The sequence below is a fragment of the Equus przewalskii genome, chromosome 19 (genome assembly GCF_037783145.1).
Source record: "Equus przewalskii isolate Varuska chromosome 19, EquPr2, whole genome shotgun sequence".
NCBI classification, from domain to species: Eukaryota; Metazoa; Chordata; class Mammalia; order Perissodactyla; family Equidae; genus Equus; species Equus przewalskii.
The window spans coordinates 27,518,189-27,531,345 of record NC_091849.1 but is presented as its reverse complement, the minus strand read 5'-3'; the positions used below and the strand labels follow the sequence as shown (position 1 = coordinate 27,531,345).

The 13,157-nt window shown below is 43.5% G+C and overlaps 1 protein-coding gene across 2 annotated transcripts; it reads left to right on the top strand.

Annotated features, from left to right (window-relative positions):
* The first annotated feature begins 1,559 nt into the window (after positions 1–1,559).
* ZKSCAN4 (zinc finger with KRAB and SCAN domains 4) lies at positions 1,560–12,753 on the top strand. 2 transcript variants are annotated; one of them, XM_070585142.1, is made up of 6 exons: positions 1,572–1,640; positions 1,837–2,320; positions 3,735–3,882; positions 6,024–6,106; positions 7,070–7,190; positions 8,170–12,753. In XM_070585142.1, the coding sequence occupies exons 2-6, from the start codon at positions 1,898–1,900 to the stop codon at positions 9,030–9,032; spliced, it is 1,638 nt and encodes a 545-aa protein (XP_070441243.1). In that variant the 5' UTR covers positions 1,572–1,640; positions 1,837–1,897; the 3' UTR covers positions 9,033–12,753. The 2 variants fall into 2 exon arrangements, with proteins under 2 accessions (XP_008540447.1, XP_070441243.1); XM_008542225.2 differs by having other exon boundaries at positions 1,560–2,320.
* The last annotated feature ends 404 nt before the right edge of the window (positions 12,754–13,157 follow it).

The window sequence follows — 13,157 nt, the reverse complement described above, 5'->3', positions numbered from 1 at the left end:
TTCATTAATTCTCAAACTCACCTGCATATTGGAATCATCTAGGAAATTTTTTAAGTTATTCATGCTTGAGTCCCACCCTCTGACATTCTGATTTGATTGATCTTGGTTGCATCCAAGGTATCGGGATGTTTTATAACCTCCCCAATGATTTTAATGTGCTGCAGAGTTTAAAAACTCATACCTTAATTGGCTTCTGTATCTCACCTATACACGAGTATTAGGATCTAGAAATTTAACTAGATTCGGATTCACTTACTTTGCCAACAATACTTCCTGGCAGTGCCCGGTCCCTCCTGTGGCAGCTCATCAAGAGAAAAAACTATTTTCTAGTAATTTTCTTTTGTAGCAGCCTTTGGGACTTCTCATTTCTTAAGTTCTATCCATTCCTTATTATCCTTTCAACTGCAGAGGGATACACTGAGGGGTTAAAAACTCAGGCAGGTACCAGCATGGTATTTTCCACTTGGTAAACTTCTACCAAACTTGCATTTTCTAGGCTCTCCATTCCACAGGGTAGAAATGGGACTTACTGACATCTCAGGCCAGCAAAATAACTTTGCAGTCACTTTTGGCTTAAAATCTCCTCCTGTCTCTGGTTTAAAGGAATCTCCAGTCTTCCTTCCATTTGGGGCAGGCCTAGCTTATTACAGGCCAGGCATTGTTCTAAGCACAAAAAACACAGCTAATGCTCACAACATCCCTATCTACCATTACTATCTCTGTTTATAGATTGGGAAAGTCAGACACAGAGAGGTTAAGTAACTTACCAAGGTCACCCCACTAGTTAGTGGTAAAGCCAGGATTATGAACCCAAGTAACCTGGATGGAGAGTCTGTGGATCTAACCACTATGAGAGACTGTGAATGAGGGCTGGGAGGAAACAAAAAGAAGGAAAGCCAGGGAAAATAGAGTCCCTGAAGCCAGGGACTAGAGGGTGTCTGGAAATGGGGAACAGCATAAGCCTGGTTGCCTGAGAGGCCATGGAAAATGGAAAACGGTAGCTGGTGGGGCGCACTGCAGGAGGGGGAATCTCCAGCTGCTTTTGCAGGAGCAATCTCAATGGCTTTGTTGTCAGTTTGCCGCCTTCAATGTGTTAAGCATGAGTGGGAGGTGAGGACTAGAGTCAGAGATAGGCGGGTTTTCTTTCAAGAAGTTTGGCCTTGAAGGGGAAGAAAGAGAGTGCAGGCAGTTGGAGCCAGGCAAGGACCAGGGGCAGCCGCTGCTTTCTCCAACCAAGTGCCCAGGCTACGTTCTGCTTTTTGATGTTTCTGAGAGAAACTGAAGGTCCTCCTGCCCAGAGCTCTAAGGGCTCTGAGAAAGCCCTGCTTTCTTCTAAATTTTAATGTCAATTTTATGCCAGCTGTTTAGCACATCAGAGCATTGATGCAGTACCAGCATCCTACGGGATTTAAAGATTTAGCCTTATTTCTTAGTCTCTTCTTATTTCTTATGATGCAGAGCCTGTCGTCCTTTCTTTGTCCTTCCCTTATCCGCCTCCCACGAGCGGAGGCAAGGACATGGTTGCTAACGTGTTAACTCGGGGACAACCACCGAGAGGCGATTCCTAGAGAGCCCAGGAAGTGGTACTGATTCCCACCGAGGCTTCCTGTGCCCCAACCTCAATTTTTCTCCCGCATTTGGTGGGTATTCACTCTTCACTAGGACATCCTTTGAGGATACTTATTGTGGATTTCGGGGTGGGGTGCAGAGAAGGACGCTGCAAAGGCAAGGACTGCAAGGAGAAATCTGTGCAGCTGCGCCCCAGGGGTGTCCTGGGCATGGGGAAGGGGACCACTTGCAGTTTTACTGGCTAACACTGATTTCCCACCGTTCAAGAATTTTCTCGGGAAATACAGCTCCCAGCTAAAGTGAGGCCCAAGAACTGCCTTGACCCAGGATGGCCAGAGAATCGAAGGAAAGCGCAGCCTTGAACCCCCAATCTGCAGAGGACTTAACAGGGATCTTAACGGTGAAAGTGGAGAAGGAGGAAGCCTCCGCGTTGGCCGCAGAGGTGGGCGCACCCGGCAGCCCCGCTCCGGGCCCCGAGCGCTTGCGCCAGCGCTTCCGGGGCTTCCGCTACCCCGAGGCTGAGGGGCCCCGCGAGGCGCTGAGCCGGCTCCGGGAGCTCTGCCGACTGTGGCTGCGGCCCGAGATGCACAGCAAGGAGCAGATCCTGGAGCTGCTGGTGCTGGAGCAGTTCCTGACCATCCTGCCGGGGGACCTCCAGACCTGGGTGCGGGAGCAGCATCCCGAGAGCGGGGAGGAGGTGGTAGTGCTGTTGGAGTATTTGGAGAGGCAGCTGGATGAGCCGATGTCGCAGGTAGAGAGAACAGGTTTAGTATCTGAGAGGTGTGGTCTGTTTCTTGCTGAAATCTCAAGATCCAAGCGAGAGGCATTTCTTTAAGATCAGAAGTTCTCAATCTCTTTTTGTGTCATGAACCTCTTTGGCAGTAAGGTGAAGTCCAGGGATAATAATACTTTGAAATACATAAGGAAAATATAAAGGATTACAAAAGTACTCAACTATATTGAAATACAGTTAGCAAGGCATTAAACAAATTTATGATAAAGTTATGTGTTTTTAAAAATTAATGCATTAAATAGTAATATCTAGGGACAGGCCCAATAACTCTGGTACAATTTTAAAGTGGTGATGAATGACTTTGACAGGCATGAATGACTTTAACAATATTTACGTGGTTGTAACGTGATGTGAAAACGTCTGCAGTTTCTATTGGTGACAGATTCCTGTGTACTGTTTCTAATACCGTGGTTTGTTGCTTCCATTCATAACTGAAGGAAATTCATAAAGGAAGCTAAATTTTGCTTAAAGGCTAGTAAAAATAAAAATATTTTTCCTATTCCCTTTCATGGAACTCTTGAGAGGGAGTCCACCGACCACAGGGTAGGAACCCCTGGGTCATTTTTATCTGCATCTTCCTGCTTGTTGTATGAGACTCTTTTCCCTTTGCGTTATCCTGTGTCCTTGTGCCTTCTTTTCAGGGGATACATGACCAGAGTAAAGGCTTCTAACCCCATAACCAGGAGCCCAAGGTTCTTGAGTTGACATTAGTGCCCCCTAGCCCTGTGACAGTGAAAAATCATTTCAAGTCTCTTAGCTTCAGGCTCTTCATTTTTATAGAGGATGTGGGACTGTTCTCAGCTGCAGGTGAGCTAATGATCATGAAAATGACTTGAAAACTAATTAGTTACAAATATCCAGAAGGAAACCTGTATTTAATGAGGACGCACCATATGCTAAGCCCTGCGTTAGGTGATTTCACATACTGTGATCTTATATACTGGTTCCCCAAACCCTGTAAGCTGGAAATTATTATCCTCATTTTTCAGATAAGAAGAGATATTAGTATTATATAAGAACTTAGCACCAATTCCTAAAGAGTTTTCATAAAAGCACAAATATATTTAATGAGGGAGCACAGAGTAATGCTTAAGAGCATGGGCTCTGGAGTCATTCTGCCTAAGCTCCCATCCTAGCATTGCCACTTATTAGCTGGCTGACCTTGGGCAAGTTGCTTAAACTCTGTCCCTCAGTTTCCCCATTACAAAAATTCAGATAATAGTAGTCCCTAGCTCGTAGAGTTGTTGTTATAAGCATTAAGTGAGTTTATATTTGTAAAGCTGTTAGAAATAGTGCCTGGAAAATAGAAAGTACCAGCACATCAAGAGCATGATAGAAGTGTTTGATGAACAAATAAATGAATGACTTCTAGGTCCCAGGTGGTGACCAGGGGCAAGAACTGCTCTGTTGCAAGATGGCAGTGTTGACACCAACTCAGAGGTCACGAAGTACCCAGTTCCAGCCGATGAAGGCTCTGCACAAGCATGAGTCTCTGGGATCCCAGTCCTTACCAGACAGGGGTGAGTATTATCTTCTGGGCAGTGTGAATTCTGCAGACTTCATCCAGTTTCATTGAAGGATCACCTGAAAGACAGATCTGTTGACACGTCCTGTATATGCCCATCACAGATCTACTTGACTTTGAGACTGCGACTAAAAGGGAAATTTCAGACAACCACAGCCTCTTCGCCTGCAGTACGGGTCCCAGCTGCCTGTCCCCAGCAGTGGGGCCAGCTGGACAGGTGGAGCCCACAGGGACCCTCCCTGGAGAGCAAAGGACTCCCCCGGGTGCTAGCCAGGGAATCCTTGCTTCGGCTATGCTCTTTCCCACGCGTGCCTGAGAAGTAGGGAGGGGTGGTAGCCAGGCAAAATAAAGCCCGCAGCCAGGCAACCATAGCTTTCAGGTCTGGAGTGCATGGGAAGGGGAAAGACAGAGCTGAAACCTCAGTGTTTTCCTAAGAATATCATCTTTGGGGCAGAGGGAGGGAGATTTGAGGGACTCTGGAGAGAGAGCTGAGGTACAGAGTGGATGCTATGAAGAGCTAAAGGCTGCAGGGGAAGAAAGAGGCCTGGCAGGCCACAGAGGCAGGATCCGGGGCCTTTCTTTGGGGAACCTGGATGGAACCTGGGATCTCCTAGTATTTTATTCATTCCTCTTTGGCAAGGCTGGGACCCGAGCCTGGTCTTCTTACTCCACACTTATGTTCTTTACGCTCTTGGATTTCACCTCTAGGTATGAAGGAGCTGTGCCCACTAGCCAGGTCCATGGGAATGGGCATTATCTGTCAGTGCTGGCGTTGGTGTGACCAAGGGATGAGCCAGACAGCACCAGCATCCGTGCCTCCTCCACTTCCTGTGTGTGACCTGTGTTGGTCTTGGGTCAGCATGAAACAGCCAGCACTCACCTTAGGAGGCAATCTCCTTACCAGCTAAATGGGAGCTGCCTGATCCCTGGGCTCTTGGTTTGTTTGTTGGGAGTTACCAATAGACCACAGAGGAACTCTAGATTCAGAGTAGAAGAATGAGGACAGTCCAAGTAGAAGAGATGACTTTGAAAACACTAGAAGTGGGGGTCAGCGAGCTAGGATGAGGGAAACAGGAAAGAGATACTCCCTCAGGGAAAGCCTGTGGAGAGCTTTCCCAGCAAAAGCTGGAGATAGTAAATAAGACATTATTAAAATTGGTGATTTGAAAGAATTGATTTTTCAACATCACAGTGATCTCCATTCATTTAACATATATTTATGGAGGCCCCTATATGATAGCCAGTGTTGTAGGCACCAGGGATCGAGTTGTCAGTAAGATGGATTTCTTGTTCCATCTCGTCTAGTAGGGAAGATAGTAAATAAATTAATAATACAATTTTAGATATTGGTAAGTGCTATGAAGACTATAAGGCAAAATATGTAAAGCCAGCCAGAATATTCCAGAGACTGTGGGACTGCTGCACATCAGAGTATAGATCTTAACCCTCAGTGTGTGAGTAGAACAGGGTGAAAATTGCTCAGTAGGAATATGTTCCAGGGTGTTCTCCATGTGCTGTGAACATTTGGGCAGATTCCCAAGACACGCAGCACTGGGACACACCAGCCAACATGCCATCTTTATTTCTCAGCAGAGGTACCAGCCTAAACTAACTTGTTTTCTGTCCTTTGCAAAGTTCACCTCTTATAGGAAAACCTGAAGTTCCCCTTTACTTCTCTCGAATTCGAGCAAGTTCTGTATAAGCAGACTTCCATTTCTTCCTTTCTGGACCCAGCTTCTTCTGACTCCTCTTACTTTCTTAAAACTAAAGCAGAAAGCACCCTAAGAGCTACTCAGGAGATTTTAACAATAACAACAAAAATCCTCTTGTCCCCTCTCTTAGCAAAATTCAAGAATAAGGGATTTTCAAATGGGAAGCTTTGTTTTGTTTTTATGTTGCTTTCATTTCATTCTTCCTGCTGAGGATCCTGCCCATCGATTTTGTGTATCTGCAGGAGCACAGCACATCTCTTAGGCCCTAGGATTTGAACTGGTAGGGATCAGGATGTTTAGAAGGGAGCATACTCTATAAACTTCTTGGCAGGAATTCATCAATGCAGTGTTTGAACTTGGGTTCCACAGGGCAGGGAGGCCGAATGCCAGGGTAGATCTCATCCAGAGCTGCTTTCCTTCTTAGTTCTCCAGGTTCCTGGGCTTGCCGCAGGAGGGCGCTGCAGAGAAGATGCAGCCGGAGCTGCCAGGCTCTCCCCAGAGTCCCAGGTGAGCTGGAGCCCCTCTCCCTCCCCTAGCACTCAGCCTTTTTGCTTCTGTTGGATTCCTTTCTCCCCACTCCTCCCCCTTCATCCTAGATACATATGGAGTTTCAGTTTTCTCATCAATCCCAAGGCTTGTTATTGTTGGCCTTTATTTGGTGCCCAGTTAAGAGGATTTTCCTGTTTTACCTGTGGCTTGAGGGGGTGGGGGGTAGTCTGTGCTTCCCTGATAGTCTTTACCCCATCTGTTTGGTCAGCGCCTTCATCAACAGGATTTTCTTCTTCAACAAGGGCAATTTAGCAAATACAAACTGAAGATTTTGTTGTGATAGTGATTTAGTTTTGTTTTTTTTGAAGTGTCATAAACTGTGCTGTAGTGAGGGATATAAGACGTGCCCTCTGCCCTTTAGGAACTTACTCGGAGGAAGAGATCTGGCATGTTCTTTGGGTCTGAGGATTAATATTACAACCTGAACAATCTTTACTTAACTTGGATTTTAATTTCTTATCCAGTCTTTTATGTCCTGCTTGAAGATTTCAGTGTTTGAGGCTCTGTAATATTTATGTTTTCCCTGGTTATTTTCACCTCAGACCTAGATTTCATTGTATTTTAAAAATCATTAATATAAATGAACCCCCACTACCACTTTGCCAAAGCACACCACAAATCTTTTGGAAGGTTTGGATGTGGTTCCACTCCTTTCACTGCATTGGTCCTTGTTTTCCAAATCTTTTCACTTTCTGGACTGTTTAGATATTTATATGAAAGTACTTATCCTAATGTGTGTAATATTTCTTTCCTTTGATATTTACTTTTTGGACAAAGGTATTCTTAGAGACAGGAATAAGGGTGCCACTCTTGCTCTTTTTTAAAGAGCCCCTTTATAGAGGGTGTTCCTTCATTGCATGTACCCAGCTTTGGGAATGATTTTGGGCCAGAGGAACTAGGTATGATTACTTATTGTTTCAGGGGCTGCTGAAAATGGAAGATGTGGCCCTGACCCTCACTCCTGGGTGGACCCAGCTGGATTCACCTCAGGTGAACTTCTTCAGAGATGAAAGGCAGAACTGTGGCGGCCTGATCTCCCTGGGTAAGACTGATGGGCACTGATTTCTCATCAGGTTTCTTGGCTTCCTATGTGTATGAGAACCTCCTGGGCTGTTAGCAGCTGTTTGAATTATGTTTGGATTCAGAACCACCACTTCTGAACCCCAGCTCCTAACCAGCTGTGTGACTAGCTCCTTAATCCTGACCTTGCTTTCTTCTCTGCCCTGCCAGTATTCTAGTCAGTTTAAGTGGGATCAGGTAGGTATAACTCTTAGTACAGGTCTGGCTCATAGTAGATGCTTAGTAAATGTTGCTAGCCCTGACAGAAGAGGAGGCCTGAGGGGTCTCTTCAGGAAATGGGCCATGGGACCGTAGATGTGAGAGCTAGCAGTGACCTAGAGATTGACTACGGAGCCTGACATTAGAGATGAGGGTGCCTGACAAGACTGCCTGACTTGTCTGAGTTCACATAGATCATTGGTGGCACAGTGGGGGCTCCAACTCAGATTTCCCAGCACAGAAGCCAATTTAATTTGGGGGACTGCCTCTGGCTGATGCACAGTGAGAGAGGACTGCACTTTTCATTGGTTAGTGACTAATTTCTGAGTCCCCACTTTCCCTGTTTCTTACAGAAGGCTTCAGAAGTCCTTTCACTTGTCTTGTTTACTGTCACCTTCTGCTCAGCTCTTTTAGTATCTAGTCTTAGATGCATGGCCCTGCCTTACCATCATTAGAACTTGGAGCCTCTCTGTGTGTCCCCAGCACAGTCCTCAGTTCTCACCACCTTCCCTCCATTCCCAGTTTGTACCCTTCTTCCAGTGGCCCCATTCTCATTCTCAGGTCTCCCTCCTCCCCAGCACCCCTGTTCTTTCTCCCTCTTTATTTCCATCCTTATTCTTGCACCTCAATCTTCATCCATGGCCTATATAGACCTCTGTAATTCTTGCCTCCCTGGGACTCATCACAGAGCTTTCCTCCTTGGCAGAGCATAATTGACAGTTGCTGGCCATTTGTTATTTCAGGTGGTGAAATACAGACTAAGATCAGGGACTTGCCTCCAGATGAGGACCATCCAGAAGAGGAACCTGGGAAAATACCATCCCACCTGGGTGAAGCTGTTGGCCAGACTCCTACACGTGTAGAACCTGGTGAACAGGAGGGCAGGTTACAAAGAAAACAGAAAAATGCCGCTGGGAGTAGGCGGCACTATTGTCATGAATGTGGAAAGAGTTTTGCTCAGAGTTCAGGCCTGACTAAACACAGGAGAATCCACACTGGGGAGAAACCCTACGAATGTGAAGACTGTGGCAAGACCTTCATCGGGAGCTCTGCCCTTGTCATTCATCAGAGGGTCCACACTGGTGAGAAGCCATATGAGTGTGAAGACTGTGGCAAGGTCTTTAGTCACAGTTCAAACCTTATCAAACACCAGAGAACTCACACTGGGGAGAAGCCCTACGAGTGTGATGACTGTGGGAAGACTTTCAGCCAGAGCTGCAGCCTCCTTGAACACCACAGAATCCACACCGGGGAGAAGCCGTACCAGTGCAACATGTGCGGCAAGGCCTTTAGGCGGAATTCACATCTCCTGAGACACCAGAGGATCCATGGGGATAACAACGTTCAGAATCCTGACCATGGAGAGAGCTGGGAGAGTCAGGCTAGGATGGAAAGCCAGGAGGGACATATTGAGGCTCCCGTGTCTTATAAATGTAATGAGTGTGAGAGAAGTTTCACTAGGAATAGAAGCCTTATTGAACATCAAAAAATCCACACTGGTGAGAAACCCTTTCAGTGTGATGCATGTGGAAAAGGCTTCACCCGAACTTCGTACCTTGTTCAACATCAGAGAAGTCATGTTGGGAAAAAAATTCTGTCACAGTGACTCATTGTCTTAACATGCCAAAGTTGGTGCTCATTCCTACCGAACTGAAGCCACCCTGGAGCCCTTCTGACTGCAGAAATTGTGGGCTGGGGCTTAATTTACCACTACACGTCATCGGGTGTTTGTTTGAAAAAGATAGAGTCTGGCTGAGATGAACTATCTTCTACGTTCTATAAGGTGACTGGAAAAAAGCCTTGTTTGATAGGACGCTATGGGAGAGTTGTCTGGAAGAGGTAGGACCTGAAATAGTTTCTTCCTACCTACTGGACTTCCAAGGCGTCCAGACTGGCTCCTCACCCTCAGCCAGCACTTCATGATGTCTCCTGGGTGGAAGGCTCTGATTTGGAGACTGCTGCTCTGACTATTCATTTTGCCTATATTGAGTCCCTCACCAGTTGGTTGGATCGATGATGTCTTATACCCCCCATTGTGCCTTGCATATAGGTGCTATAAACATTTATTAAACAGACCAGTGAAATGACCTTCATAGCTCTGAAAATCTAACGTTGTCTAGATTTCTGAGGACTTTCTAACTAAGGCCATTGTGTTTGTGTCTAATTCTCTGAGTTCTACATTCTTGGTGAATCTAATGTATTTATTGCCAAGTACATAAGATAGTCAGAGTTGGGTGAAGGAGTCCATATTTCTTCACCAGCATAGTACTTATGGTAAGAATGCCTTAAACAGCTTCTTTATCATTAAGACATTGAGACTGCTCCATCCTTACCACTCCATTCTTTACTCAACATTAATCACGTTAGTTCACATTAATTTTGCTATCGTTTAAGGGGAAACCTTTCACATTCAGGTAAATAAAAATCAATTTATCAAGTCAGCTCAAAATGATTATGAATTGTGATATAAATTCTATGATGCTCAACAGCTTGTTTCTTAGTTATCTTGGGCCTAACCAAATGCCAAGACACCATCTTTATCTTTCTTTCCCAACTTAGAGTCAACTGTGTGTCAAGGCTTATGCCAACTAAGCTTGAACTTCCTCTAGATCAGAGGATTAACACCAAATATTTATAACAAGTATCATTCATGTTTTCAAAACTGCCCTATGGGTTGGGAATAGGAAGATGGGGTCAGAGGCAACCAATGAGGATAGGAACCTGAGTATGGGCGGTAGGAAAAAAATGTTTCTTTTCAGAAATACATTGGGAATCCTGAGTATCTGACCAAGATGATTCCACAATATCCTAAGTATCAACATAAGAAGACAAGGCTCTATGCTGTGAGTTAATCACAATAAGAATTTTGTGATAGCTCCTGTTTTCACCCAAATCACCTTCTACTGAGTTCTTCAGAGGCTATCTTCTTCCTAGATGCCTAAGTGTATCTCACCAGCTTCCAGCTTTACCAGCCTGTGCCGAGAATGGATTCTGCTTCTGATGGAATCCATAACCATGTTTTGTTCAGTCACCAGCATAGTGTTCTCTTCTGTTCCCAAATACCTTTCTGGATTCCTGCTCTGAAGTACCACAGCCGACTAGGGACTTTGCAAACCATAGAGCTCTCCCTTTATCACTTCCCTACAACCTTCCATTGCGTTCATGATCCCCTCCTTGCAGTCTAATTTAAAACTTCTGTAGCTTTCCAAAATCCTGTAGACTTTCTCCAGTTAATCTTTTCTAGCTTTTTAAAATTTCCTTTTAAATTAACCTTATTTTTGTTACTTTCACAAAGCTAGCCATTTCCTTTTCTCTTCTTATCTTTATTTTTCCTAAATATTTGCTAGTAGCCTTGATCTTAGAGGCTGTTCATTTTTCTTTGGTATTTAATTGTTTCTTATGTCATGTGAAGAGATACATGTGAAAGCCTTTTACAAACCAGAAGCATTATACACGTATAACTTACTGAGATTGAAAAAGGACCACTGTGCCTCCTTTCACTCTACTCCTGAGCCTGAAAGACTTCTCCTTAGAGGAGGGAAATATTGTAGAAAAATACTTCGGAGTGCCTGATAATGAAAGGGATAAAGCATACACGCACACGCACGTACATACTTGGGCTTAGGCTATAACCGAGTTGGTAACACTTGCCCGTAAATGAGGCAGAGCCATGGTAAATGCCTCATGAGTGGTCAGCTGAAGGCTGTGCATGTTCTGAGGAGGGAAAAGTTACTTCTGGCTGTGTGCTGCTGTTATTACACGGACAAGGTGACCTGTTTGAGAGCTGAAAAGACTAACAGAATTTGTCAAATTTAGTAAATACGGCAAGTTTGAAGAGGCGGATACCTTATAGGGGCCTTCAGTGCCAGAGCAAGGAGTTTAAATTTTATTCACTAAGTACCAGAGAGCCCCTGACATTTTATGGTCAAAATATTATCTGCGAAACTAACTGGAAGTATGGTGTAATTTCAAATTTAAAAATTATTTTGCAGATAGTCTATTTATAATAAGACACTTCACTTTTGTATAAAACAAAGGTGTGTTTATAAATAAGTGAATTATAAAATGAGTTTAATTCTAGCCTATTTAAAAGGATAGTAAAAACATATTATTTTCAGATAAAATCAGGTCCAGTAAAATAAGCTGCTTAAAGATATAAGCAGTATATGAAGTGGAATAAAATGCTGTTTTTCAAAATTGTTTTTAGGAGTTTTAGTGTTGATTAGTCAGCCATTCTACTTCAATTCTCCAACCAAAAGCAATGCAGAAATTCTCCATTTTCTTTTTTCTTCCTTTGTGTGAATAAGTAGCTGGTTATAGCATTTTTTTTCTACTTGGGTAGAATGAATAGTTACAATGAAAAGAGTTTTGATGAATAGTTCTCCTAGATGTGTTCTTAATTTTGGTAAACAGTATAACCCTGGAAAAGATTCTGTTTCTCTGCCTTTTCCTTTAGTGGGGAAAAAAAAAAAAAAATAGTAGGAGTGACAGCTTACCTCACAGCGTTGAAGGATCTGCTGATACTAATAAGAAGTGCTTTGTAAATAACCTGAAGATGTTGACATTGGTAGAGAAATGGAGATTAAACATTTTATTAGCTGAAACCTCTATATATTGGAATGAAAATTGTTTAATAATAAAGACTATCTAAAAAAGTGTCCTGTAACTACATGACAGTGTTGATCTTCTTATCTTGTAACGATGTCCCAAATCATCTGTGTGGTTCCATCTCAGTTATTCGTAATGAGAACTTTAACAACTAAGTAAACTCAATTATCTACTTTTCTCTAAACCGTTTTTAGTCTATCTTTTGTCTTTCCTGACAACAGCTGAAATTGGGTCTGACAGATTCAAATAAGGAAACTTTTCTTAGCTAGCTTTGTATACGTAGCATCTATTTTGTACATTTCAAATGGAATTGTTACTAAGGAACTATTTCAGGATGACTACTTTCCTGTGGACTTTTTTGTTAACACATGACTTGTATTGTCGAAATAGCCTTTCATTTCTGCATCTACTCACATTTCTCACTTGGTTTCTGGCATTAGCGATCCCTCTCTACTTACATCAAACTAAGACCTTGGAATGTGAACATATCACGATTTCCTGCTCTCCTTTCCCAATTAATAGCTGAACTCTATGATATATTCCTGCCTGTTCCATGTATTTTGTTTATGGGAATTGGGTCATCATGTGAAATCCTCTGCACACCTTTGCGAATCCCTGTTTTTATTCCAATTTTTAAGGTTGTTCAAGATTTTCAAAATCTGAACAATCCTTATGTAACTCATTTGTATAAACATAATAAACCATGTGGTTATTCCTTTCGTCTGAGTGAATTCTTAAACAGATAACGTGTTGCATGATTTCCATGCTGTCAGAAAATAACTGTACTTCAGTTATTAGCTAAAGCATTGAAACTTAACCATTTTCTCCCTTCTGCTCTCCCGCCAGCTCTACCCATTGGCATTAGGAGCCTGGGAAATGGAATCTGTAGCCTTGCAGACCCACTAACAGCACAGGGTATAGAAGGGCTGAGACATGAGATAAATGACCAGCTCGCCCATGTATCCTCAGCACCTAGCAGAGTTCCTATTAAATGAATGAATCTGGAAATTGATTGATTCAACTCGTTCTTTTGTACTATTAAATCAAGATTCCTTGCCACCTACTGCTAGAACCCAAAGCATGTACATTCCCACTTCCAGAAGTAACAGTCTTCTTTCCCTAT

What these genes read in the sequence shown, in the direction of transcription:
- ZKSCAN4 (XM_008542225.2), top strand. Translation starts at nt 1,898, where the DNA reads ATGGCCAGAGAATCGAAGGAAAGCGCAGCCTTGAACCCCCAATCTGCA. An exon ending in GGCTCTCCCCAGAGTCCCAG is followed by an intron (nt 6,107 to 7,069) that starts GTGAGCTGGAGC and finishes TTATTGTTTCAG; the next exon opens with GGGCTGCTGAAAATGGAAGA. An exon ending in TGGCGGCCTGATCTCCCTGG is followed by an intron (nt 7,191 to 8,169) that starts GTAAGACTGATG and finishes TTGTTATTTCAG; the next exon opens with GTGGTGAAATACAGACTAAG.